Source organism: Pezoporus flaviventris, unplaced genomic scaffold (assembly GCF_033815535.1).
Source record: "Pezoporus flaviventris isolate CSIRO_AGI_PZ_B2104156 unplaced genomic scaffold, CSIRO_AGI_Pfla_v1 ptg000285l, whole genome shotgun sequence".
NCBI lineage: Eukaryota > Metazoa > Chordata > Aves > Psittaciformes > Psittacidae > Pezoporus > Pezoporus flaviventris.
The window spans coordinates 1,006,708-1,030,447 of record NW_026892832.1 but is presented as its reverse complement, the minus strand read 5'-3'; the positions used below and the strand labels follow the sequence as shown (position 1 = coordinate 1,030,447).

The 23,740-nt window shown below is 41.6% G+C and overlaps 1 protein-coding gene across 4 annotated transcripts; it reads right to left on the bottom strand.

The window, feature by feature from the left end:
• Nucleotides 1-1,999: 1,999 nt before the first annotated feature.
• DCP2 (decapping mRNA 2) lies at nt 2,000-23,655 on the bottom strand. 4 transcript variants are annotated; one of them, XM_061443059.1, is made up of 11 exons: nt 23,385-23,654; nt 15,701-15,852; nt 11,921-12,048; nt 11,406-11,504; nt 9,871-10,023; nt 8,450-8,562; nt 8,233-8,340; nt 5,653-5,776; nt 4,978-5,085; nt 3,196-3,247; nt 2,000-2,486 (listed from the first exon to the last, which is right to left on the bottom strand). In XM_061443059.1, the coding sequence occupies exons 1-11, from the start codon at nt 23,435-23,437 to the stop codon at nt 2,323-2,325; spliced, it is 1,254 nt and encodes a 417-aa protein (XP_061299043.1). In that variant the 5' UTR covers nt 23,438-23,654; the 3' UTR covers nt 2,000-2,322. The 4 variants fall into 4 exon arrangements, with proteins under 4 accessions (XP_061299043.1, XP_061299042.1, XP_061299040.1 ...); XM_061443058.1 differs by lacking the exon at nt 15,701-15,852 and having other exon boundaries at nt 2,000-2,489; nt 11,921-12,015; nt 23,385-23,655; XM_061443056.1 differs by lacking the exon at nt 15,701-15,852 and having other exon boundaries at nt 2,000-2,489; nt 4,978-5,088; nt 11,921-12,015; nt 23,385-23,653.
• Between the last annotated feature and the right edge of the window lie 85 nt (nt 23,656-23,740).

Here is a 23,740-nt window from a genome sequence, read left to right as displayed (position 1 = left end):
AACTCACATTAAGGCTAGATTTACTAAAATCATGACATGTATAAATCCCGCTTTGGATTGCTTCATGAAGCAACCAATTTCTCTTATACTGAACCAATCTTTCACTAAGAAAAAAAAAATACGACCCAGTGAATATAGAGGGCAGGCAGCATTTCCTTTTTATAGGACACACTTGCTTCATTCAACAGATTTTGTCTGGGACCTGATTTCCCAAACAGTTGACAGAAACTCCAAATTCACTGTTTCATTAGCATCCCCTTTATTTACAGAACACTAGATGAAAAGTAACTAATTTATCTGAAATGTCAACTTATTTATTAAAGATTTCCACAGCCTGATATTTAATCATGCCTTAGGAGAGTCCTATTAACTCCACAGGCAGTAGCAGCTTAAGGATATGAATATAAACTTCTGCCTCACCATGAGTAAAGGCACTTTTGCTGGGAAATCAACTACTTGCACTGAAGAAGTAACTAAAGATTAGTCTTCACCTGAAGCTGAAACCTCTTCCAGCATTATCCCACCTTCTCAATTACTGCCTTATGCCATTTACTGTTTTAAACAGCCTTTGGAATTTATATTTTTTTTTGTTACAAAGTGAGACAAAGCTAGATTGAGCTATTTCACCATTTGGTCTTGAAAGACAAGGCCCTCAGGACTCTTGTCTGCCAGAAGGAGGAAATGCTGCAGTCTGTTTCTCCTGTTGCCTGATACAGAAGTCCAGCATTCCTACCACCAAGATTATTACAGTATTAAGAGTCCCAAACCACCTGGTGCCAGGCAAGTAAATAAACCAGGAGACAGTTCTAAAGCTATTTCTGAGGAAAAGCACTAGTTAACAGATTAGGTACGGTAGATGAAGTAGGGTGGTTGAAGGAAGACCAGGATTTATTTTTTTTTGATGACACAAATTGCATAAAGACACAGTGCATGAGCGATACACTGTGATAAGGGTGTAGTTCATTCAACCTATGAAGTTACTAATTACTCAAGGTTATTTTAGAGAAAAGTCCATTTTTAAATCCAGGACAACATGCTTGCTACCACAAGCTGCAGTGACAGATTATTTCAGTGCATTTCTCTCAACTGCAAAGCACATGTTCAGAACCCCTTAACTTGGATCACGAAGGCGATTTAACCATTTGTCACCGCAATTCTGAGGTGTCATTCTCCTCCCCCCAGTCTTTAATATTTTTAACAAAGAGAGCTTTGTAGCTGAAAATAACTGAGGCTACATCATTCAAATGCTAACTGCCAGTGCAATTCAATACTACTGGATATATACAGAGCATACACTACACAAGAGAACTGAGGACAACAGCATAGAATACAATATTGGACACCCTTACAATAGTTACTGCAAGCCTGATTAAGCCATTTAGTGTCACACAATGACTCTATTATCCATGCACCTCCCTTCCTCCTCAGCGAGATGTACAGAGGCTTATTTACATTCAGTATAAACTCTACACAAGTAACCTCTCACAGACAAAGCTTAAGCTTTGCTTTCCTGAAAGTGGCTGCAACTGGGATAACAACATTTCACAACTTCTTACCCAGCCGGGGACAGTGCAGAAGAGTTGAAGCTAGACACTTTGAACAGCTAAGTTCTGCCATTCTTCCCTTACGTAAAGAATGTATCTTTACTTAAGACAGAGGCAGAGTAGGTAGAAGAAGTCAACATGCTATACATTTGGCTCCAAATACTGATTGCCACCCATCAGAACCTATCCATGTGCAGGAAAGAAGTTACTTTGGGCAAGCAACTGGGACAGAGAAAGGATGACAGGCTGAGGCTAGGTTTGAAATGTGCAACTTGGTTTCAAAATCACTAGGACAAAGGAGTCCTGTGAGAATCAAGTAGTTTCATTGCCACTGCTGTAATATTGCAATGTACTACACAAAATGACTTAATGGGTCCAATAATTTACATCAGAGCAGTTGAAGTTTCGCAAGCTGGTATACTCTTAACAGTTAAAAAAAATTAAAATCAGTGACATTCTACAAAAGACTTGGCAAGTTTAATAACAACAACAAAAAAAAAAGAATGCCCTTTAATGCACAGCTAGGAACAAGTGAACTGAACACTGGAAAGGTACTTCCGTGGACAAAGGCTATACTGCATTTAAAGTGCAACAGTTGACTATGCCACTCCCATACTACAAAGAGAACAAACCCTTCCAAACCACCAGTCAGTCCCTGCATTGCATTTAAAACCAAACAAAATAAAACAAAAAAAATCCTGAGAAAGAGTAAGGCTGGATAAAAAAAAACCTCAATTGCAACAGGCAAGTCTGATTTTTGTTCTTAATAAGTGTGCTGTCAGAGGTCAAAACTTTTCATTATGGCATCATGGTCAAACTTGAAACTCAAGAAAGCTCTTGATGAGAAAGCAAATTTGTAATGGCCATTGCATGCCACAGATTGTCTGTCCACTTGTTCTGTCAGTGGATCTTCAATGGAGCAACACATCTCATATGCTGCATCTGCTTAAAGAGAAGATAGCATGAAACAAATATTAAACACATAGTTATCAGTAAAACTATCAGTAACAATACAAAGCCATACCTCAAATGTATACTCAGTACTTATGATAAAATTTTTATGTCTGTTCATAAACAGGAGAAGGTATCTCAACCATATTTATAAGTCATCCAGTGGTTAGAACAAATTTTCCAAGTCACAGCAATTTGGGGACACTTTTAACAGACAGCTTTGCCCACAGGTGTTGATTTTTCCAAGTTATTCCTTAATAAGGAGGACAGAATTATGGCCCCATTTTCTGAGCACTCTCCAGAGTAGTCCAATGCCAACTGCAGCTAGTTACTAGTGGGACAGAAAGCCATGATCCAACACTCAATTACCAGCATTATGTTGAATCAGATGCTATTTTCCTAAAACAGCTTTGAGTTACTTTTCACTCAGCCACCAGATTTATCTGAGTCTTCATAATTTAGGAGAAGACTTGCAAAAGCAACATGAAACAGCATACAAAGTTAACTAAACTTAAACCAAACAACCACCAAAAAACCCTAAACCAGCCCACAACAACTCACACTGCCTTAAAAATAATACAGCTTTATAACATTTGGCATTTGGTAGGATAGCATACAAGGAAAAACCCACAACCACTATTAGTCAGGTGCCCTCAGCCTGTAATACATGACAATGGATGAAAATTCAGACTGCACTTGCCTGTTTCAAAGTTATCTTGAAGTCTTCTTGGATTAAGCCTTTTTTCACATTTCTGGTTGAAAGAATGACCGTACATTACACACTTCATAAAGAAATGGCATTCTATTTCTTGGGGTATAGCTTAAACATCACCTAAAAGGCATGCTGGTTACCTTTACTTTCATGTATCTCCTGGTGTGTGAATTATGTTACTTATAACTCAGCACAAATTCTGTCATGTCACTTTATCTAGTAAGCATGCTTCAAGTCTACAAGACTTTCAGAAGCATGCAGCCTTTTAACAGTCAACAAATATTTTCTAAAATGCAGACTTTCAGGGAAAATTCTGAGTGCTTTCTAAATGTTTTTAAGCTGGAAAGGTCTTGCATATGAAGGTGCGGAATAGAAGTTGCACATGCACAAGACCTTTCTTCAATCGACATGTCCCAGAAAGCAAGGGGAATACATGTGCAAACACACTACTACTGCCAATTAAATTAGCATGCATTACAGACACAAAGTTGGAATTCTCCAGGGAAGAGTTCAGTTTTAGTCCTAGGTATGCTGCTGTAAGTACACAGAGAAAAGTATGGCACTTTGCACACTGTGTGAATTAAGAGTTCCCTGGCCTCCAAATTGTATTAGAAAATTATCACAGGGACATGAAATACTTAAACTTCAAAAGACTGACAATCATGAAAATGCAAATGAAACACCACAGAAGTATTTAGAAAAGTCTGTAAAGATCCTACAATGCGACTGTGGAGTATTAACAGTTCTACTTGTTTCCCTCAAGAACCTACAGATTCCCCTACCAGTTTTCTCCTATACAGCCAAATTTCTGGGCAGTCAATTCTTTCACATTTTATTCTCAAACCCAAACACAACTAAGCATTTCTTGCTACACTGAGGGGTTTACAGGACAAGAATTTATGGTTTCTGCACTCTTACATGAAAAAGAGAGAAGGTAATAACCACAAGCCCTAATGGGAAGAATCTAGTTTACAGCCTGTAAACAAGCAAAACTAAAGCCTGGATGAGCCAGCCGAGCTGTATGGAGAACTGAGGCTCACTGCTGCACAAGAGTCAACAAAGTAGAATTGGAGAGCCATAAAGAAGGGTTAGAGAGGGTAGGTATCAGTGTCTGTGTGAAATAGACATTGTATTTTAAAAAAGAGAGATATCTCAGCGAGTCTTCTCCCAGCCAGCAGAACTGCGGGGACAAAGACAATTAGTTACTGCAGGGAAAAGGTAACAAAACAAGAATGTCATACTGGAATATACAAACTGCTGTAGTTCTACTGTATGATTAAAAAATTCTATGAGATTCTGCAGTTCAAGTCAAGTCTGTATCATAACATTTTTGCTAGAAAGGGAAACAATAAGCATGCATTACCACTTTGTATCTAAATATTGCATAACAAAACTCCGTATTTACAATAATATATCCTATGTGAATAAAAAAAGACATACACTGCAGTGACTTCTTATGACACACCACAGCAGGCTGTTACCTGACAAGAATCTGGAAAGCTTATGGTCTACTAAAACAGCTGGCAAATTTTTAACTGCTGTAACAAGTCTTTACTTCCAAAATGTGAACTCTGAAGTTTATACTATGCTTGTCTAGAGATGTATATGCATACAATGTAAGAAATACCATATTTCTAAACACATACCAAATATTCTGATCAAATATACTTGTGATGGATATGTGCTCTTTTTCAGCAGGACACTGGCCTAAACTGGACAGTTAAGCATTACTGGAACCTGTTAATGAGACACCCACCACACGTTTCTTACCAAGGTATGATTTGGCTTAACTGGTTGGCTATGGACTCCATTTGTTCGCTTCTTTTGGTTGGGAATGTCTTGATACTGCTTTCTGCCATTGCTCCTCAAGCACTGACTCTGCTATTAAGTCCAAAATGTAATAAAGAGTTGAGTTTAAATGGCAGCATTGAACATCACTGCACTAACACTTACCAGTAAAATCTGTCCTCCAAATAACCTCAAAACATGTAAAAGGCATCTTTTGTAGACAAGCTGGAACACACTGGAATTAACTGAACATGCACTCAAGTTACAAAGCGTCACCAGCTGCTACTCAGTCTCTCTTACACTATTACAGACACTGCATTACACAACAAATTCGGCTCAGTGAGTTCCCATACACTGATACATACACAGTAGTGGTACCCAAAATATTTCAAAAGGGTACGTGGAGGACACCAAAATGGTGAGTAGTAATTACTATCTATACCTGAAACAACACAACAACCACCTGATACCCACCACCTCTAATGTCAGATAAATCTCAGGATCCCCAAAATTTTTCTCCCCCACCCCCCTCTTTTTTTTTTTTTGCATGCTATGGTGACAAAACTCGGTATTCTCAAGCCAGAGAGTAATACTTCTGAACAAAGACATCTGTTTTAAATTGTCCAGATACATACGTTTGCTAATGAGACAGCTTACCTTTATTTTCAAAACTTCAGCCATCTCAGTATGATTATATGGCTTCTGTGGCTGTTTTGGCTTCACACACTGCTCTCCTGAAAAGCCATCTGTAAACATCTGCTGATTGCAGCGAAGTTTGGATCTGGTACAGGAAAAGAGGTGGTTTAAGCCCAGTTGGTAACTCAACACCAGGCAGCCGCTTGCTCACCTCCCTTTACTCCCTCCTCTGGGCAGGATGGGGAGGAGAATCAGAAGAACATAAACCCCACAGGTTGAGATCAGAACAGTCCAGTAACTAAAGTATAATATAAAACAACTACTACTGCCGCTAATAATGATAAGGGAAATAACAAGGGGAGGGAATATAAAACTAAAAAGGGAAGGGAAGAAAAATAACAATAAACACTAGTGATGCACAATACAATTGCTCACCATCAACTGATAACCCAGCCCAACCTGAGCAGCAAGCAGCCCCTTACAGGTAACTCTCCCCAGTTTATATACTGAGCATGACATGCTGTGGTATGGAATACCCCTTTGGCTAGTTTGGGTCAGGGGTTCTGTCTCTGCTCCCTCTCAGCTTCTTGTGCCCCCCCCCCCCCACTGGCAGAGCATGAGAGACTGAAAAGTCCTTGATCAGGGTAGGTTGCTATTCAGCAGCAACTAAACCATCGGTGTGTTATCAGCATTGTTCTCAGACTAAAGCCAAAACACAGCACTGAACTAGCTACTAAGAAGGAGGAAAATAACTGTTACAGCTGAAACTGGGACAGAGTATATAACACAACTTCAAACCTATTGGCAGCTGAAAAAATAGTATGAAAGAATTTTCTGCTTTTTGAGACCAACCTGGAAGACAAGCTTAAGTAACCTAGAAGTGGAAACTGTAATAATGCTCACTGCTTTCATGCAGCTTTGTTTTGCCTGCTGGTAGGAAACCTATGTTCTGCACTAACAGCAGATTAGGTTCATGTTAGCATTTGTCCTGTTGTTGTCAGTGTTTGTCTAATTACTGCAGCGTAGCATTCTCTTCGGTCCTACAGGTTTTAAAGTTTGCTCTACCACTTTTCACTCAGCTGAATCAAAAGGCAGCAGCATCTGCTCCCCTACCAACTCCCACAGGATTTTAGCTGGCTAGGTACCTCTGATGGTACTTGAAAGACCTACTTTTAAATATCCTATTTTTCCTCTGTGGAAGTGCAAAAAATCACTGAACTTGACACACTGGAAGTTACCTATGTGTTCTAGCTTCTGGTTTTTGAATTCCCATATATGTGACTCTAGAATCAGTTTTGACATGTGAATTTACCAAAAAGGTGGTATCATGACATTAATTAGCTTCTCATCCTATTTACAGTCCTATGAGATATGCCTGTAATTTTACTTTTCTTTACTAACACATTCTATTACTGTATATATGGTTTGTATGGCAAGGTTTTGATAGTGGGGGTACTGCAGGGGTGGCTTCTGTGAGAACATGCCCTAAGCTTCCCCCCATGTCCAACAGAGCCAGTGCCAGCCAGAAATAAGATGGATCTGCTACTGGCCAAGAATGAGGCCGTCAGTGATAGCTGTGGCACCTTTGAGATAATTCATTTGAGAAGGAAAAAAAAGATACTGTGCAAGAGCAACTACAGCTGGAGAGAGGACTGGTAACATGAGAGAGAAGCAGCCCTGCACACCAAGGTCAGTAAAGAAGCTGGGGGAGCAGGCTCCAGGCACCAAAGCAGAGATTCTCCTGTAGCCTGTGGTACAGACCATGGTGGGGCAGATTGTGCCCCTGCAGCCCATGGAGGACCCCATGCTGGAGCAGGCAGATGACCAAAGGAGGCTGTGACCCCATGGGAAGCCTACAATGGAGCAGGATCCTGGTAGGAACCGTGGCCCCATGAAGAATGGAGCCTGCGCTAGAGCAGGTTTGCTGCAGGACTTGTGACCCTGCAGGGACCCACGCTGGAGCAGCCTGTTCCTGAACAGCTGCACCCCATGGAAAGGACCCACGCTGAAGCAGTCTGTGGAGAGCTACAGCCTGTGGGAAGGATTCTGGAAAAGTTTGTGGAGGACTGTCTCCTCTGGGAGGGACTCCATGCTGGAGCAGGGGAAGAGAGTGAGGAGACCTACCCCTGAGAAGGAAGGAACAGCAGAGACAATGTGATGAACTGACTGCAAGCCCCATTCCCTGTTCCTCTGCACCACTGGGTGAGAAGGAGTTAGAGAAATAGGGAGTAAAGTTAAGCATAGGAAGAAGGGAAGGGTGGGGGGAAGGTGTTCTTAAGATTGGGTTTGAGTTTTCATACGATTTGATTGGTAATAAATTAAACTATTTCCCCAAGATGAGTCTTTCTTTGCCCATGACAGCAACTGATGAGTGATCTCTCCCTGTCCTTATCTCGACCCACAAGCCTTTTGTGATATTTGTTCTCCCCTGTCCAGCTGAGGAGGGGAATGACAGAGCAGCTTTGGTAGGCACCTGGTATATAGCCAGGGTCAACCCATGACATACTGAAACACAAATACTCTGAGAAAAAGGACAAGCAACTTGTATGAACAATATTTTATATAAAGTATATAGAGTTATTAAACTGACCTGGTTCTTACCTAGCTTTTTCCAAGTTGGGCCTGGAGAGTGTGCTCCCTGTAGATGAAAATCCATTGTCACTATCTGAGGAATCTCCATTCCTTCGGGAAATCCATTCCCTCAGTGGTCTGTGAGCAAGGAGAAGTGCGGCAAGACCTACTTACTACAGAACAAATCTAAAGAAATTAAAGTTGTCTGAAAGGCACTGGCCCAGCCTTTGCCTCATTTCAAACATACCTGATGAAGGGAATTGCCATAAAAAATTTGTTAGGTGCTAAACCCAGCTTGGACTTTGGGGTCATGTCATTTCTGTGGCATGGTAATTTGTCAATGGAAAACCACTCAATATTCTAGAAGAACAAGAAGTAACATGAAAATACCCACTACTGTAGTCTTACAGAATGTTACAAATATGTATCAACCAATTATTTCTATTAATTAAAAAACTGTAGTGGAAGACTTTAATTAAGGGACCACATCAGGGTTTTTCACAAAAGGTTAATTAACAATGGAGTCATTCTCCTGACCTCTAATACAGAGTAACAGATGGTACAGCATATACTCATTGAAAGATACAGCACTTAAAATATTAAAGGTGTTACCCAGCAACTAATTTTAGAATGAGGGTTTCAAACACCAACCAAATCACTGACACTTAATGCCATAAATAAAGGTAGAGGCTTTCAATAACTTCTAAAGCCATTACAATTTTTGCTGGTCTTATTTAAAATGCCACCAAAACCAGACCGCCTACACCTGTTCAAAAATTATGAGAAAGAAGGGGAATAAGTTTGCAGAGTAAGTTTCAGGTTTTGTTTTAAAAGAGAAAAACATGGGTAAAAGACAGGATTTTCATTACAATTTCTACATTATTTTACCTATAAAGGCTATATACTTAGCAGAATGGGGAACAAAATCAGGAATTCTGAATATACAGTATAAAAGAACTTACATGAGCTTTTCTGTTACAGAACCTAGCCCCAAAACCCCAAGTCCAGATAAAATGCGTAATATGTAAAGAAGTTACAAGCTGAACTGGTTTTCAATATAGTTCTATAGGGGAACACAAAAATGGCATGCCCCTTTGTATTAGATCAGGTGAAGACAGCACTTCAGCAGGGACACAAAAATCTGTCACTGTAAGAACTCTTCATCATCCCACACAGATGGTCACTGTTACACAAAGTGGGATGCTTTTAAAAAAAAAAAAATTAAAAAACCACAAAGTTCATCATCTTTTAATTTGCATCTTGGAAACAGGTCTCTAATGCAACAAATTAAGACAATCCTGTCTAGTCAACTACAAGTACCTTTTCCTATTTAGGAAGGCAGATGCCCTAGAAAGGCAGATACCCAGTTCAGTAGCACCATCTGCATGAAAATATGGGGAAGTTTTAAACTGAACTTCAATACAAGGAAGATAAGCAAAATTCAAAATTATGGATATCAGAAACAAAGTTTCCAACAGGTCTGCTACTCTAGTCTTTGCTTCTTTCACAAGAAATTGACAATACCCTACAATGCAAAGATACCATTTCTACCTTGTATTAGAGGTATTCATCTGGCTTGGAAGTTCCATTATTTTACAGACCATTATGTTTAAAAATCAAGCTCTGTAACACCAAGTTTCTACAGATTAAAATGAGATTAACACATACCCGAATTTCCCTTCTAGTTTTGGGGTTGAATTTTGTGTTCTTGGGAACTCCTGGAATGATGTACAGGCGGGCTAACTGATCATTAATTCGCAGCTCAATGTATTCTTCTTTGCAGATATAATCTTTTATGTCAAACCCAGTTTCTTCAAACACCTGAGAAACATGTAGATGATGCTATGAAATCAGTGTGCATATTCAGACTCATTCTTTCAGAACCTACCACCACAAGAGAAGGAATGACTATTTTTCAGATCTATCCATGAAAGCAGGCCACTGGTGGGGAAAACAAGCCTTTACACACAGATATACTCTCAATAATTGAAAAAGAATCTAAGATTCTATGTTCTTTACATTTCTTTAAAGCAGACAGACCTGTTATAAAAGTTAAAACTACTCTATTACACCTTCATGTAGTAATTAATTAATATGGATGGAGAGCCTCTAGCTGCTCCTCCATGCTGCCGGATGCTTGGAAATCTTATTCACAATAAAAACTATTTGGGCAGTAAAAACATCTTCAAATTCTAGACAGGTTTTACTGGCACATCAATTTTTCATCATCAATTTTTAGTGTCCTACACTCAGACATCAGTAACTGCTAACATGAAAACGTATTTCATGTGTGTTCATTACATAATAATGCAATGTTAAGATATAATGCCTTATTTTGCTCTTCAAAGTCCGTATTAAATATGTGAGTGGTATAGAAAGCACCAACAGGGAATCATAAATATGTTTTTTTTTTCATTCATGCATTTTGATGGGTATATTTAAAATAAAAATCTATGATTTCTCAGATACTGGTTCAGTCCAACCATGAAGAAAACTAATGCATCTTACTACTTTTATCTTAATATTCCCTCTCAAAAATTCTGGATGCATTAGGTTACATGAACACTGAGTTTATACCAGAAATATTCTTTTACAGGCTATTTTTAATATGTAGCTTCACTATCTATCCAGATCTCCAGCGGCCATAAATCCCACAGATTATTTTTCAGGTTTTATTTTCCATACACACTGATCCTTGTTTCTACGTCACTGACAAATAGGAAACTAAAGTTCTTCACAATTCTTGCTTAATCTGTTACAACTTCCAACTCAACTCTTTAGCCTCTTTACATAGCCCAGTGTACATAAACAAAATTCCTGTTCTACCTTTTCACAGTCATGGTGGCCCTTAAAATTAATATTCCAAAATCCACAAAGTACATAAGATTTCCAAAGCACCAAAAAATAATACTTAAAAGTACATAGTTCAGCAAAGAACTTTAAAAATAGTACTCACTTAACAAGTTAGTGCAAAACAAAAACACTGACAGTGATTTAAAATTATATAACCATATACCCTTGATTATCACTCTAGAACTCAGAAAAGCACTAAAAGCTCTAGTGTAAGACTTCTGCAAGAATACACACTATTTACATGAGTTGATTAAAGAGGAATCTAAGTAAAATGGCTTTTCATCCAATACACTGTTGCTCTCAGCAAAATTTTCTTTAGATTAAATTTATGGGGATAAAAAACAGCTTACCTCTCTAGCAGCACAATCCTGAGGAGCCTCTTCTTTATTTACTTTCCCTTTTGGAAATCCCCAACCAGACTTTGCTAAATAGCCCTGAACCAAAAGAACCTGCAAAATGCAAGGGAATGCAACTGTCAAACACCTACTATACTAACCAATTTCTGTTAGATCTCTTCCCTTCACCAAAATGATACTTTAGCCTGGAGGAAGGAACCTGTGTTCTAGCAAGAACTGTAACTTTCTTTTCTAGGGTCATGCAACTCCGAATAAAAATGAAACAAAACTTTTATTTTTAAATAAATAATAAGAAAAAAAAGTGGAAAGTGAAAACCAAGTGAAAGTGTGTTTATTGTCTCCCATATATTTCTGTACACACTCAACAGTGTCAAGTAACTGTCAGGTCTTTGTGAAGCTGAAGCACTTATTTTTAACTCCAGATGAAAAAATGCAAGCAACAATAAGATTACTTCTGCCAGCATATGCCATCCTTCCCTCCAGCCCTTTACAGCTATTTCTGTACTCACACTTTCAAGCGTTTCATCGAGGATAATTGCACCATAGGTTGGTACTCCCATTTTGTATTCTTTCCACTCGTCTAAAACCTTTTGTACGTCTTCACCTTGAGGCAGTAAAAAAGGGCAGTGATTGAAGAGTACAGCAGCATGTTAAGGAAAATGAACTTAAGCATCCAGTCTCAAAACACATGCAGACATACAAGAGATACTGATTCAACATTTGCAATAACAGCACTCCCTCCCCTGATTGTTCACAAGATATATTTTCTTGGAAGTAAAAAATATTATGAATAACCCATTACCAACTCTAAAGGTCAGAAAGCATCAAGCAATTTGGTAATTCTAATACAAAACAATTAAAGAAGAAAATAAAAAAGATGGAGCAAGACTTGTCTGAAGGAATGCCTCCCCTAATTTTGAAGGAATAGTATCCATGTGACAGTTATTTTGAACTTTTTCATTTTAAAGACAAACTACAGTTTCATCTCATGTTTGAAGCAGAGGTAAATTTTTCCCATAATCTCTTGTTATACTACAGAACAGAATCTGTATTTATGTATTTACTATGTAAAAACATTATTTTAAAGGTAACAACTTACAGAGATTTGAATGCTAATACACTTCACCAAAACTCACTGTGCAGAGAAAGCATGAACAACTTTTGTAACTCAACCCTGAAAGCAAATTTACAAGCCCTTAGTAAAAGTATAATATTGTATGCTACATATAAAACTATTATTACCAAATAAAAATATTCCATAGCAGAGTACTTAAAAATACAATACTGCAGCAGAAATATTTCTGGCAAATGTGAGCTGGAGGAACTCACCAAGCCACTCTCCATCATGCATTAGCAGTTCTGGTCTGGTGGGCAGGTACCAGAGGATTGGAGGCTGGCCAGCGTGGTGCCTCTCTACAAAAAGGGCAGGAAGGAGGATCCCAGAAACTACAGACCCGTCAGCCTGACCTCAGTGCCAGGGAACGTCATGGTGCAGATGATTCCAAGTGAGACCATAAAGCACATGTGGGAAAACGAAGGGATCAGGCCTAGTCATCATGGGCTCATGAAAGGCAAGTCCTGCTTTACAAACCGGATATCCTTCTATGACAAGGTGACCTGCCTGGTTGATGAGGGAAAGGCTGTGGAAATTAGTAAAGCATTTGCCATTGTCTCCCACAGCATTCTCCTGGAGAAACTGGCTGCCCATGGCCTGGAGAGGTAGATTCTTCACCATGTAAAAAACTGGCTGATGGCTGAGAAGTGGTGAATGATGTCACACCTAGTTGGTGACCAGTCACTAGCAGTATCCCCCACGGCTTAGTATTGAGACCAGTGTTAGTATCTTTATTGACAATCTAGATGAGAGGATTAAGTGCACCCTCAGTTTGGAGGCAACACCAAGCTTAGTGGGAGTGTAGATCTGCTGGAGGATAAGAAGGCTCTGCAGAGGAATCTAGACAGGCTGGATCAATGGGCTGTGGCCATTGATATGGGGCTCAACAAGACAAAGCGCCAGGTCTTGCATTTGGGCCACAACAACCCCATGCACTGCTACAGGCTTGGAGAAGTGGCTGGAAAGCTGCTCAGTGACTAAGGACCTAGGGGTGATGACTGACGCCACTGAACATGAGCCAGCTTGTGCCCAGTGTCCTGGTTTCAGCTGGGACAGAGTTATTTTTCTTCCCAGTAGCTGGCACAGTGCTATGTTTTGGCTTCAGTCTGAGAGCAATGTTGATAAGACACCAACGCTTTAGTTGTTGCTCAGTAGCACTTACTCTGATCAAGGACTTTTCAGTCTCTCATGCTCTGCCAGTGGGGAGGGGAACAAGAAGCCACAAGGGAGCAGAGCCAGGACCCCTGACACAAACTAGCCGAAGAGGTATTCCATGCCACATCACATCATGCCCAGTATATAAACTGGGGGGAAGTCACCTGGAAGGGACAGATCATTGCTCACATCAGGCTGGTCAGTGGTCTGTCAGGGGGTGCAGACAATTGTATTGTGCATCATTGCTATTTTCTGAGCTTTCTTTTCTCTTTTTCTGTTGTTCCCTATTGTTATCAGTAGTGTTACTATTGGTATTATTTCTATTAGCACTATATTTTACTTTATTTCAATTATTAACCTGCACTTACCTCAACCCACAGGTTTTAAATTCTTCCAGTTCTCCTCCCCCTCCCACACAGGGTGCAGGGGTACAGGGGTGGGAATGAGCAAGTGGCTGTACAGGACTTAGCTGCCATCTGGGTTTAAACCACAAAACCCAGGTAGGTAGCCAAGGTCAGTGTAATCCTGGCCAGTATCAGAAATAGCATGGCCACCAGGACCAGGGCAGTGACCTGTACTGGGCACTGGGGAGGCTGCAGCTTGAATTCTGTGTTCAGTTCTGGGCCCTCAATACAAGAGAGGCATTGAGGTGCTGGAGCAGGTCCAGAGAAGGGTAACAAGTTGGTGAAGGACCTGGAGCACAATGAGGAATGGCTGAGGGAAGGGTTGTGTTTAGTCTGGAGAAGAGGAGGCTCAGGGGGGACGTGAAAGGAGGATGGAGTGAGGAGGTGGCTGGTTTCTTCTCCCAAGTACGAGGCAATGGGACAAGAGGAAATGGCCTTAAGCTGCACCAGGGGAAGTTTAGCATGGATAGCAGGACAAATTTATTCGCCAAAAGGGTGATCAGGCATTGGAACAGGCTGTCCAGGGCAGTGGTGGAACCACTGTCCCTGGAAGTGTTCAAAAACCATGCAGACGAGGCCCTTAGTGACACCGTTTAGTGGTGGACTTGGGAGTGCTGGGATAATGGTTGGACTTGATCTTAAAAGGTCTTTACCAACCAAGCTGATTCTGTGAAATGAACAAATAGCATCAATTACATTGTATGTTTCCTTCCCTGCTAACAATTACCAGAAGAATTTTTTCAGTCTGAAAATATATTTATAATTAAAACCGTACCTAAAATAAAAAATAACTACAACATATTGAGCAACAAAAAAGCATATTTTTACATTTATTGTTAAAATACATACTGTAGTTTTTCAAAAAGTAAATATTAGTTTTCAAACAGAGATTTTGTGTAGTGAAACCACAGATAATAATATTGTGAAGTATTTTGTGCAATGAAACCACAAACAACACTACCATGAAAGTTAGAAGCAAAACTCCAATTTCACATAAAGAACATACAGGAAAAGTTTAAAACTCAAACAGTTGCTGGAGGAAAGCCAGAAGTTTCTCCTCCAGCAAGGAGTGCACATTCCAGTGGCCCTTGTAAGCAATTAAAAAAGCAGAAGCCAAACATATGAATTCAGAATAAATGCATCCTCTCCCCTATCAACAGAATTGTTTCTGTTTTCTGCTTTGTAGGAACAAGCACCAGTACTTCCAACAAATACATACCACTGGGGGAACACATACCACCCTCAGCTATATTAGCATTAATGTCACCATTTACTTAGAAGGGGATTAAATTAAGGAGCCAGAACACCATGAAGAGCTCCAACAGCTCATCTCTGAAACCCACCTCATCTGCCACAATGCAAACATGAAGAAAAATCAAAGATCAGAAATTGCCTATTTCCCATAGTTCTTTAGCAGTCTAAGAAACATCTCTTTTTGTGGATGCCACAAAATTTTGGAAGCAATTTACAGGTAAAAGTCACACAGGTAGCAATACTAACTTATAATCACTAACACAAACTGACATTTTCCTGCTGAGAGTATGATATTTCATTAACAATATTCAGTTTGCAGTTTAGCCACCAAGACGGAAAACAATCACAGTAAAAAAGGATATCAGCTTTAGCGAAATCTCTTATCCCACACTGAGGTAATCCTGGTGTGTTTTGCATATAGAAATCCAAGTAAAACCAATGGGCAAGTTCAATCTGAAAACAGACTCTGATTGCATTATCTCTCTCTTCACTTGGAATGTGCAAAATAAATCGGCTGCAAGGAAAGAAAGAAGAGTAAGACTAACCAAATCTATCAACTTAAATAGATCTAACAACAAAAATGCATGCAACAGTGTAATTCCTGATCCATTAGAACAGAGCAACAGACCACCAGATCTTCCTGGCAGTCTAGACAGCAAAAGGTTTCCACATCAAAGGAAAATACAACATTTTAAATCAAGACAGAGAATGGATCATGATACTCTCTCACAAAAGTCAAATACAATAACTTCTGTAAATTACCTAAGGGAGGGTAAGGACATCTTACATAAACAGCTGTATTACAAGAATGAAAGCATTTCTAAATGTCCAGTAAATGTTCCGTAAACTGATAACAGATATCAACACATTTTTGTCTGGGCACAAGCTGAACAGGGTATTTTCACTTAAAACCACAGTAAACTATTTAGGTAGATTTTAAAATTCAATACAATCCTATTAAAACACAGACAATTGGTTTATTTTTCAAGTCTACTCTATGCTTTAGTTCAGACATTGGCAAAAATATATAGAGTTCCAGGGATATAAGTGTAAGCAGCACTGTGTGACAGCTTTTTTAAGCAGAAGAAGCTTTATTTATTTATAAGATCAACAGAATTTTCTTTTTAGAAATTTAAGATAATCTACCCCATTGAACTTAAACCATCTGACATAGATCTTTTACATTCAGCTCCTGAGTACCAACAACTAAATTCTGGTTCTGGCATAATATCATTGCCAGAACCAGAAATATTTAGAAGACATCTTTACTTAAAATTTGACAAGTATAATTACAGGATGTCAAAAGTGGTTGCCTTTCCAGCCACTCTATCCAAGGACCGCTTCCTGCTTGGCCACTGGAGCCCAGCAAGGGGTCCTTGCCCAGGCTGAGGGACACGGCTGCAGCTTTCCCTTTGGCAGGCTGAAACAGCAGCAAAGCCCAGCATATAATTCCAGGGACACACACACAGGAGACTATCACAGCTGTCTCATCAGCTGCCGCAAAGTGCTGCATTCAACAGAACCTGCATAGACGGCTCACATGAAACAACCACAGAGACACAGCACGTGTCCTGCTCTTCTAGCAGAAGGTTGCTAGTGCAGGCAGAGGTTTGCTAGTACACACTTGACACTCTCCAGGTTCATAAATACACATACATTCATGGAGGGGGTGACCACAGCTCCCTCTTTCCACCTAATACTCCTGCCCAGATCCCAAGACCTCATACCCATCACACAGGTCCCTGTGCTGCCAGCTGGTCCAGCCTGAAGTTTGCCTGTGAACACATGTGCACAACAGATTTGGGGAATATAAGATGTTGACCCCCACCAGGCACATGCGCTGTGACCCAGGGTCCTGCTACAGCCACCAGTGCTCTGCCCCTCACTCACAAGTGTTCCCCCACAGTAACTGGTTCTCAGGACACTCACTGTGCCAGAAGCTGGAAGCCAAGATACCCACCCATATGGGTAACCGGCACTGAGACATCCCCCTCACTCCACTAGCTGACACCCTATCCCCTCACAATTGCTCTCATCACTAGCTGGCACTTCATCCCTGAATCCCTTGCAGCACACATGTACATGGGGTGGAGAGTGAGAGTACACAGAGAGACAACTAAAAAAAGATTTAATAAGATGCAAGACAAGACAGACCAAGGTTATCAGGGAAAAGGCTCAGCAAGACAAGCATACTGACCAGCCCAGTTTTACACACAACTGGCTCTTCTTGCACCCTTTTCTGCCTACCCCCGTTTTGCCCCCTCTTCCCTTCCCCTGCTGCACCTCTTCCAGCCCACGGTGTGGGATAATCACCTCCAACCCCCACCTCCGTTTACAGTCTTATCACATGAAAAGACCAGGCTGAAGTGTCTGTGGTTTCTGGATAGCCTATCAATTAGTGTGGCTGGCAAGTTTAGTTCTTGTCAGCCTCCACTTTTGCTTTCTTAGGTCTGTCTCTACGTATTTTGGGTTCCAATTTCCTCATTTTTCCCTTCATTTACCAGAAGCAGGTACCCAAATAAACTTGCTGGAATATTCCCACCCCTCCCCCCATTAATCAGCCACCTTTGGTTCTCATTACTGCCTCCCTTATTCCTCCCTCAGGATTGTGCCCCTGTATGCCTTGTTTATGGTTTCCTACCTTTCTTATTCCATTTTCCCTGAAAAGAGTCCTTAACCAGATAGCCTTAAAGAAGCAGACACACGCCCTTACATAAATAACCTTATTAATTTCAACAATATTCTGACCTTGTCCTCACCAACAGGGAGGGGCTGGTGGGGAATGTGAAGTTCAAGGGCAGTCTTGTCTGTTATGACCATGAAATGGTGAAATTTGAGATCCTTAGGGCAGTGAGGAGGGTGTGCAGCAAACTCACTGCCCTGAACTTCAGGAGAGCAGACCTTAACATGGGGCTCTGAGCAACATGGTCTAGCGAGAGGCATACCTGCCCGTGGCAGGGATGTTGAAACTAGGTGATCTTTAAGGTCCCTTCCAACCTAACCCATTCCATGATTTTTGCACTCACCAATTTTTAATTGGCAATGCCACCCCACAACTGTTCCTTTATTTTTGAACGCTCAATTACTGCTGAAAACAACCCTTATCTATAAAGCTGCTGTAAAGGTAAAAAAGAAATAGCTCTATTTTATAACTAGTTGATGGTGTTTTATTGCCCAGCACTGTAGCTGAACACAAATCTGAAGATACAAGATGCAGTAGTACTAAATAGGAATAAGCATCATTATGCTTAGAACAAGTAACATGAGCAAAGCCAATGAGAACACTACTTATTAGTCACAAAGTTAACTCCTAAGTTACTTAGAGTGATGGAAGTCCTAAAACCAGGTACCCCTAAGGTTGCTCACATGCTGCCAGCAGGGGGCTTCAGGGTGGCCTTCGTTGAGAAGAGGCAGAAGCTGCCTGGGGCTGGACACGGCGGGCTCCAGCAGACCCACCGCAGGGCACAGCCGAAGCCAGCAGCCACAACGTTGGTGCCTCTAGAGAAGTGTATTTAAGAAAGGCCAAGAACGCCAGACAAGCAGAGGAAGAGAGAAAAGGAGTGTAAAACGGTATCACAAACACCAAGGTCAGAAGCGTCTGATTTTTGCCTTTGTTTATCCAAATCCATTTTAAACTGGCAACAACATAAATTAATTTTTACAAGTTTAGTCTGTTTTACCCATGACAGAAACTGGTATGCAATCTTCCCTGAGGCGCAAGCTTTTCCATCTTGTTGAAAATGGGGAGTGAGTGGCTGGGAAAGCACCTGGCCGCAGGTCAAGGTTAACCCACCACAGTCCTGAACTCAAAAGATAGGGTACCAACAGCACTTGGTTACAGGAGAGAGCACTAAGCAGCCCCAAAACGTACATCAAGATTTTTTATCTCCACTTTACTTATGCAGTATAGGACAACTCAGTAGCACAAGACAGCATGACAAAAAAATGATATGTATATCTGTGACCTGTTATTTAACAGAATGGGTCAGAGTGGTCCTACCACTGAAGCTTAAACACACAATAACTTGCCAGAACTAGAACAAAGTGTATCCTGGTACTGTGTAACTATAAACCAGCCTAGGAACTCAGCAAATGTTTTAAGACATTATATACCCAGCTTTAGCTTTCAACTTGTTTTCACAGGCTGGCAACTCTACTCTCTGAATAAGAATGGATGTGTAACATTTTACTCTGAATACAAATTTTAAGTGCAGAACTCTCTTAATTTTAGTTTACCGGCAAGGAAAAACTGTGACAGCTCGGGGGGGAAGGGGGGGGGAGTGCATCAGACTAGTGGTTTTAATCATATTTTTGTTATCCTTCAGAGAATAGTTTTGCAGTGAAAGCATTTAACAATAACCACCACCACCATTATCACTTATACTCAGTTCTCACAGAGATCTCAACAGGTGAATATAAAAGCCTTCTTGTTATTTTATACCATTGGGAAAAGCTGTGGGTTTGGGTTTTTTTGTTTGGGGTGAGGGGGTTGTAGGAGGTTGTTCGGGCTTTTTAAGAGCCATCTTATACTGATTCTTTAGTACAGTTTTCAGTGCTTTAAAATTTCAGTATTTGATTATATGGTAAAGGTTACCCAGCAGTTCTTCATGGAGTTTTTTTAACCTAGCAAGCTCAACAAAAACAAACAAACAAAAGAACCACCACACCCACAGACCCCCCAAGACATACAAAATTAAGATACCATCTAAGGCACCTCTGTATGCCTTGGGAGCTGCCAACAGCCATGAGAATTAACTGTAGGCATTAAAACAGCTGTAGCTGCCCCAAACAGTGGAATTCTTATTTTGACTAATTGGCTGAATTAGTTGGAACAGCTGCAAGTGATCCAAGCAGCTAAACATGAGCCTCTTTGACTAGCCTGTCTAGCCTATGTGAGGAATCTGAAGTGCTTCAGCTCAAAATAAAACCCGAACGCATTTTAATTCAGCAACATATTATCAGTTGCTGAACTATACTGTGCAGACCTGTCACTATAGGGAAGATAAATTCCACCCTTAGTGAACGAATGTGCACAAACCAGGAGTACTGCGATCAAGAGCAAACAATGATAGAACAAAGCGGAAAGGCTTTAAGCTGAAAGAGGTGAAATTTAGATGAGATCTTAGGAAGAAGCTGTTTCCTGTAAGGATGGTGAGACACTGTTAACAAGTTGCCCAAGGAAGGTGTGCCTGCCCTATCCCCAGCAAGGTTCAAGGCCCGGTTGGATGGGGCTTGGAGCAACCTGGTCTAGTGGAAGGTGTCCCTGCTTGTGGCAGGGGGTTGGAACTGGATGTGCTTTAAGATCCCTTCCAACTCAAATCATTCTATGACTCTATGATCTTGATGGTCCTTCTGTCATAAGGAAATGTATCAAGCAGGTAAATGTATCAAATGTAAAGTGTACCAAGCAGGTGAAATGCCAGATACAGTAAGAAGTAATACTGACTGCACCTCCTGCATACATGAACTTCTGAAGAGTTTTCTTCAGAGATTCTAGGCCTTTTGCTTCAGGACAAAGGAAAGTATTCCAGTTCAAAGACAAAGTGTAGAAGTCTGACAGATGTTCTAGCACTCTCAAGATACAAATAAAACCAACAGTTCTGTTTTGTGGACATCTAAGCCTTAATTTAGCTTTTTGCTTTTCAATTACACCACCAAAAAAAAAAAAAAATGCAAACACTCACTAAAAAAATAAAATCTCAGAAGTACTGGGCAAGCCTGATTTGAAAGCAGATTGCTTTCACTGTTCAGCTTGGTAAGAGTAATGAGAACAATTGCCATCTCCTAAGAATGCACTAAGTTATTTAAATTTGCAGCTTACACTGCTACAGTTCATATAAAAAGATACTGGAGAACTTGTATGGGTCCTGTAACTTTCCAAACTTGTTATACTGAAATTATAATTATTTTTGTACTTAAGTTTAACCTGCTGGCAGAATTTGAAAAAAAAGAGAGAGAAATACTAAGTATATGTTGTCCTAGCAAATATTCTGAATCTTCTCAATAACTGAGCATGAAAAATTGCTTGCCTCTTCCAAAATTTCCACTAATACCATAGATTGAAGAATGTGGGAAGAGACAGATACTTTAATAACATGTTTATAGCATGAAGCACAGCACCACTGATCTTTCACTTGTTTACTGTTTTATCCTCTCCCTTGAGCCAAGACCTATCAGCCCTTTCACTCCCTCACTACATACCAGAATCCCTTCTCTCTTTTCCACAAGAAAAGCTGGTGAGTCTGCTCCTCCTTTTAGTTGTTTTGTCCATGTCCAAGCAAGGCAACATATCTGAGGCAGGGCTGATCTCTTAGTACTGACGAAAGTCAGTGTGGTAAACTAGGAAAAGATTAAGAGCAAGACAGATAGCAACTACAAGCCCCTGATCTACCTTCCTCAGTTGGGGGGAAGGCTTGGGGTTGAGAGGAGGGGCTGTTTGTGGGTTTGTTTTTTTTTGTTCTGAGTTTTAATTAAAACCACCCCACACAACTACATTCATACAAGTTGTAAGACAAAACACCATTTCAAAGGTAGAAGATGACAGCAGCTCAGGGGAACACACACAGTAGGACAGGGACTGACCCTATAACAATGATTACTCATGTGCCTTTCTATCAGCCACCCCCTAGGAGAGACATTGACAGGCTATTTCAGTTTTGTAAGCATTGTGATTCCCCAAGGATTTTCTGAAATAGTCTTAAACCCCGATTTCTATGTGAGCAGTGACCTAAACGACAAGTCCCATCTCTCTGTAGAGAGTCCAAAAGAAACAAGATGGAAACATGAGCACAACAGAGACCAGACTTAGAGAACTGAAAATTCATTTGCGCATTGCAAACTCCAACTGTTGCATTAGATAAGCAACAAAACACTACTGAGCAAAGCAGTTCTAGCTTCCTCTGGTATTCTCACTTCTAAGCATTTTCACTCTTTTGAAAACAGTAATTCCATTAAATAGACTATCCATCTCTAATAACGTTTCCCTCTTGTATGCAAACACTTCAGAAGGGCTTCATTCCAGGTGCTAAGACAGCAGGAAAATTTCATGCTAACTATCACATCAAGTTCTAGGGGTGACAGGTGAATTTAAAGGTCCAAAGGGCTGCACTGTAGATGATCAGAGACTGAGATCTTCAAGGGGAAAAGTGCAGCCCTCAACCCCAAGAAAACTGAACCTATGTTTTAAGAAAATTTAAATGTGCAGCCTTTAGGATAAGAAAAGCTAACCATTTCAACCTGAAACGACCAACAAGCAAGAGAGGTCAGTTTCAGACTGAAGGATATTCCTTTGGCTCTTACTTTTCTGTCTCACTGCAACATTCTCTTCTATCAGAGATAAATCAGCAAAGGGGACTTCCCGCCACCGCTTCTAAATGAAGCCCCACTTCTGAATGGTAGAGTACCGTATCAAGCCATCACTACACACATCGCATCAATCTTACAGTTCTAACTCTTCTCTCACCGGCCCAAGCACCACCGACACAGTTCTACCTTCTTCGGTCCAGCAGCAGGGGCTTCCCAACACCGAAAGAAACACCCCACGCACCATGTCCGTGCCTAGCTTCTCCCTTGCCACCGGGCTAGCCCTACACCGGGTTCTGCCGACGGTGCCAGCGGCCAGAGGAAGCGGTCGGTCCCCGCCGGAGCTGCTTCGTCCGGGAGGGCGGCGCCCTAAGATACGAAACCTTGACGGGGGCGGGTGCTGCCCCACACAGCACGGGGTGGAAGGGGGAGCGGCACCGAGCCCCCTCCTTCCGCTTCCCGGCCGAGGCGGTACTGCCGAGGGCGCCCCTTTCCCGGGGCTACCCCATTCCCCAGTCCAAGCCACCCCACTCCTCCCAGAGCCCCACCACCCCACCTAGCACTTCAAGCAGTCCCGAGCGGGCCCGGCCCCATGCACAGGGGAGGGGGGTCAGGAAGAGAGGGAGGACGCTTAGCCCGCCCCCCCGCAATAGACTGCCCGCGGCACCACAGGACAGCTGGCGCCGGCGGGCCGGGGCTGCCGGGTGTGAGGCAGGCCCGAGAGCGCCCCCGCTCCGCAGCTACCTGCACAGGTCGTCCAGGACGCTGCTAGGGATCTCGGCCCGTTTGGTCTCCATGGGGAAACGCGGCTCATCCCGCTGAGGCGAAGCCCTAGCCACGGTAGCGCGCCGCGGAGGCGGGAGATCCGTGTCTCCCTCTGCCAATCGCCTCCAGCTAGCGACTCCGAGGCCCCCCCCTCCCCCGTGGTGGCGAGGCGAGCCAATCAGCTGCAGACTTACTGCGGGAACGGTGCTCTCAATATCGGCGGGAGGCAGCCAATGGTCGCTGCGGGGGGGAGGAAGTCGCCCGCCTACGGGACGGGGCGGGGAGGGGCGGGGCGCGTCACGCACGTCACATCACATCATCACATCACGTAATGG

Bases quoted from the DNA above. Each gene is read 5' to 3' on its own strand.
- DCP2 (XM_061443059.1), bottom strand. From the start codon at position 23,437: ATGGAGACCAAACGGGCCGAGATCCCTAGCAGCGTCCTGGACGACCTG. The intron at 8,563-9,870 runs GTATGTGTTAAT...TTGTTCTTCTAG, and splicing joins AAACTAGAAGGGAAATTCGG to AATATTGAGTGGTTTTCCAT. The intron at 8,341-8,449 runs GTATGTTTGAAA...CCTTGCTCACAG, and splicing joins ATGGCAATTCCCTTCATCAG to ACCACTGAGGGAATGGATTT.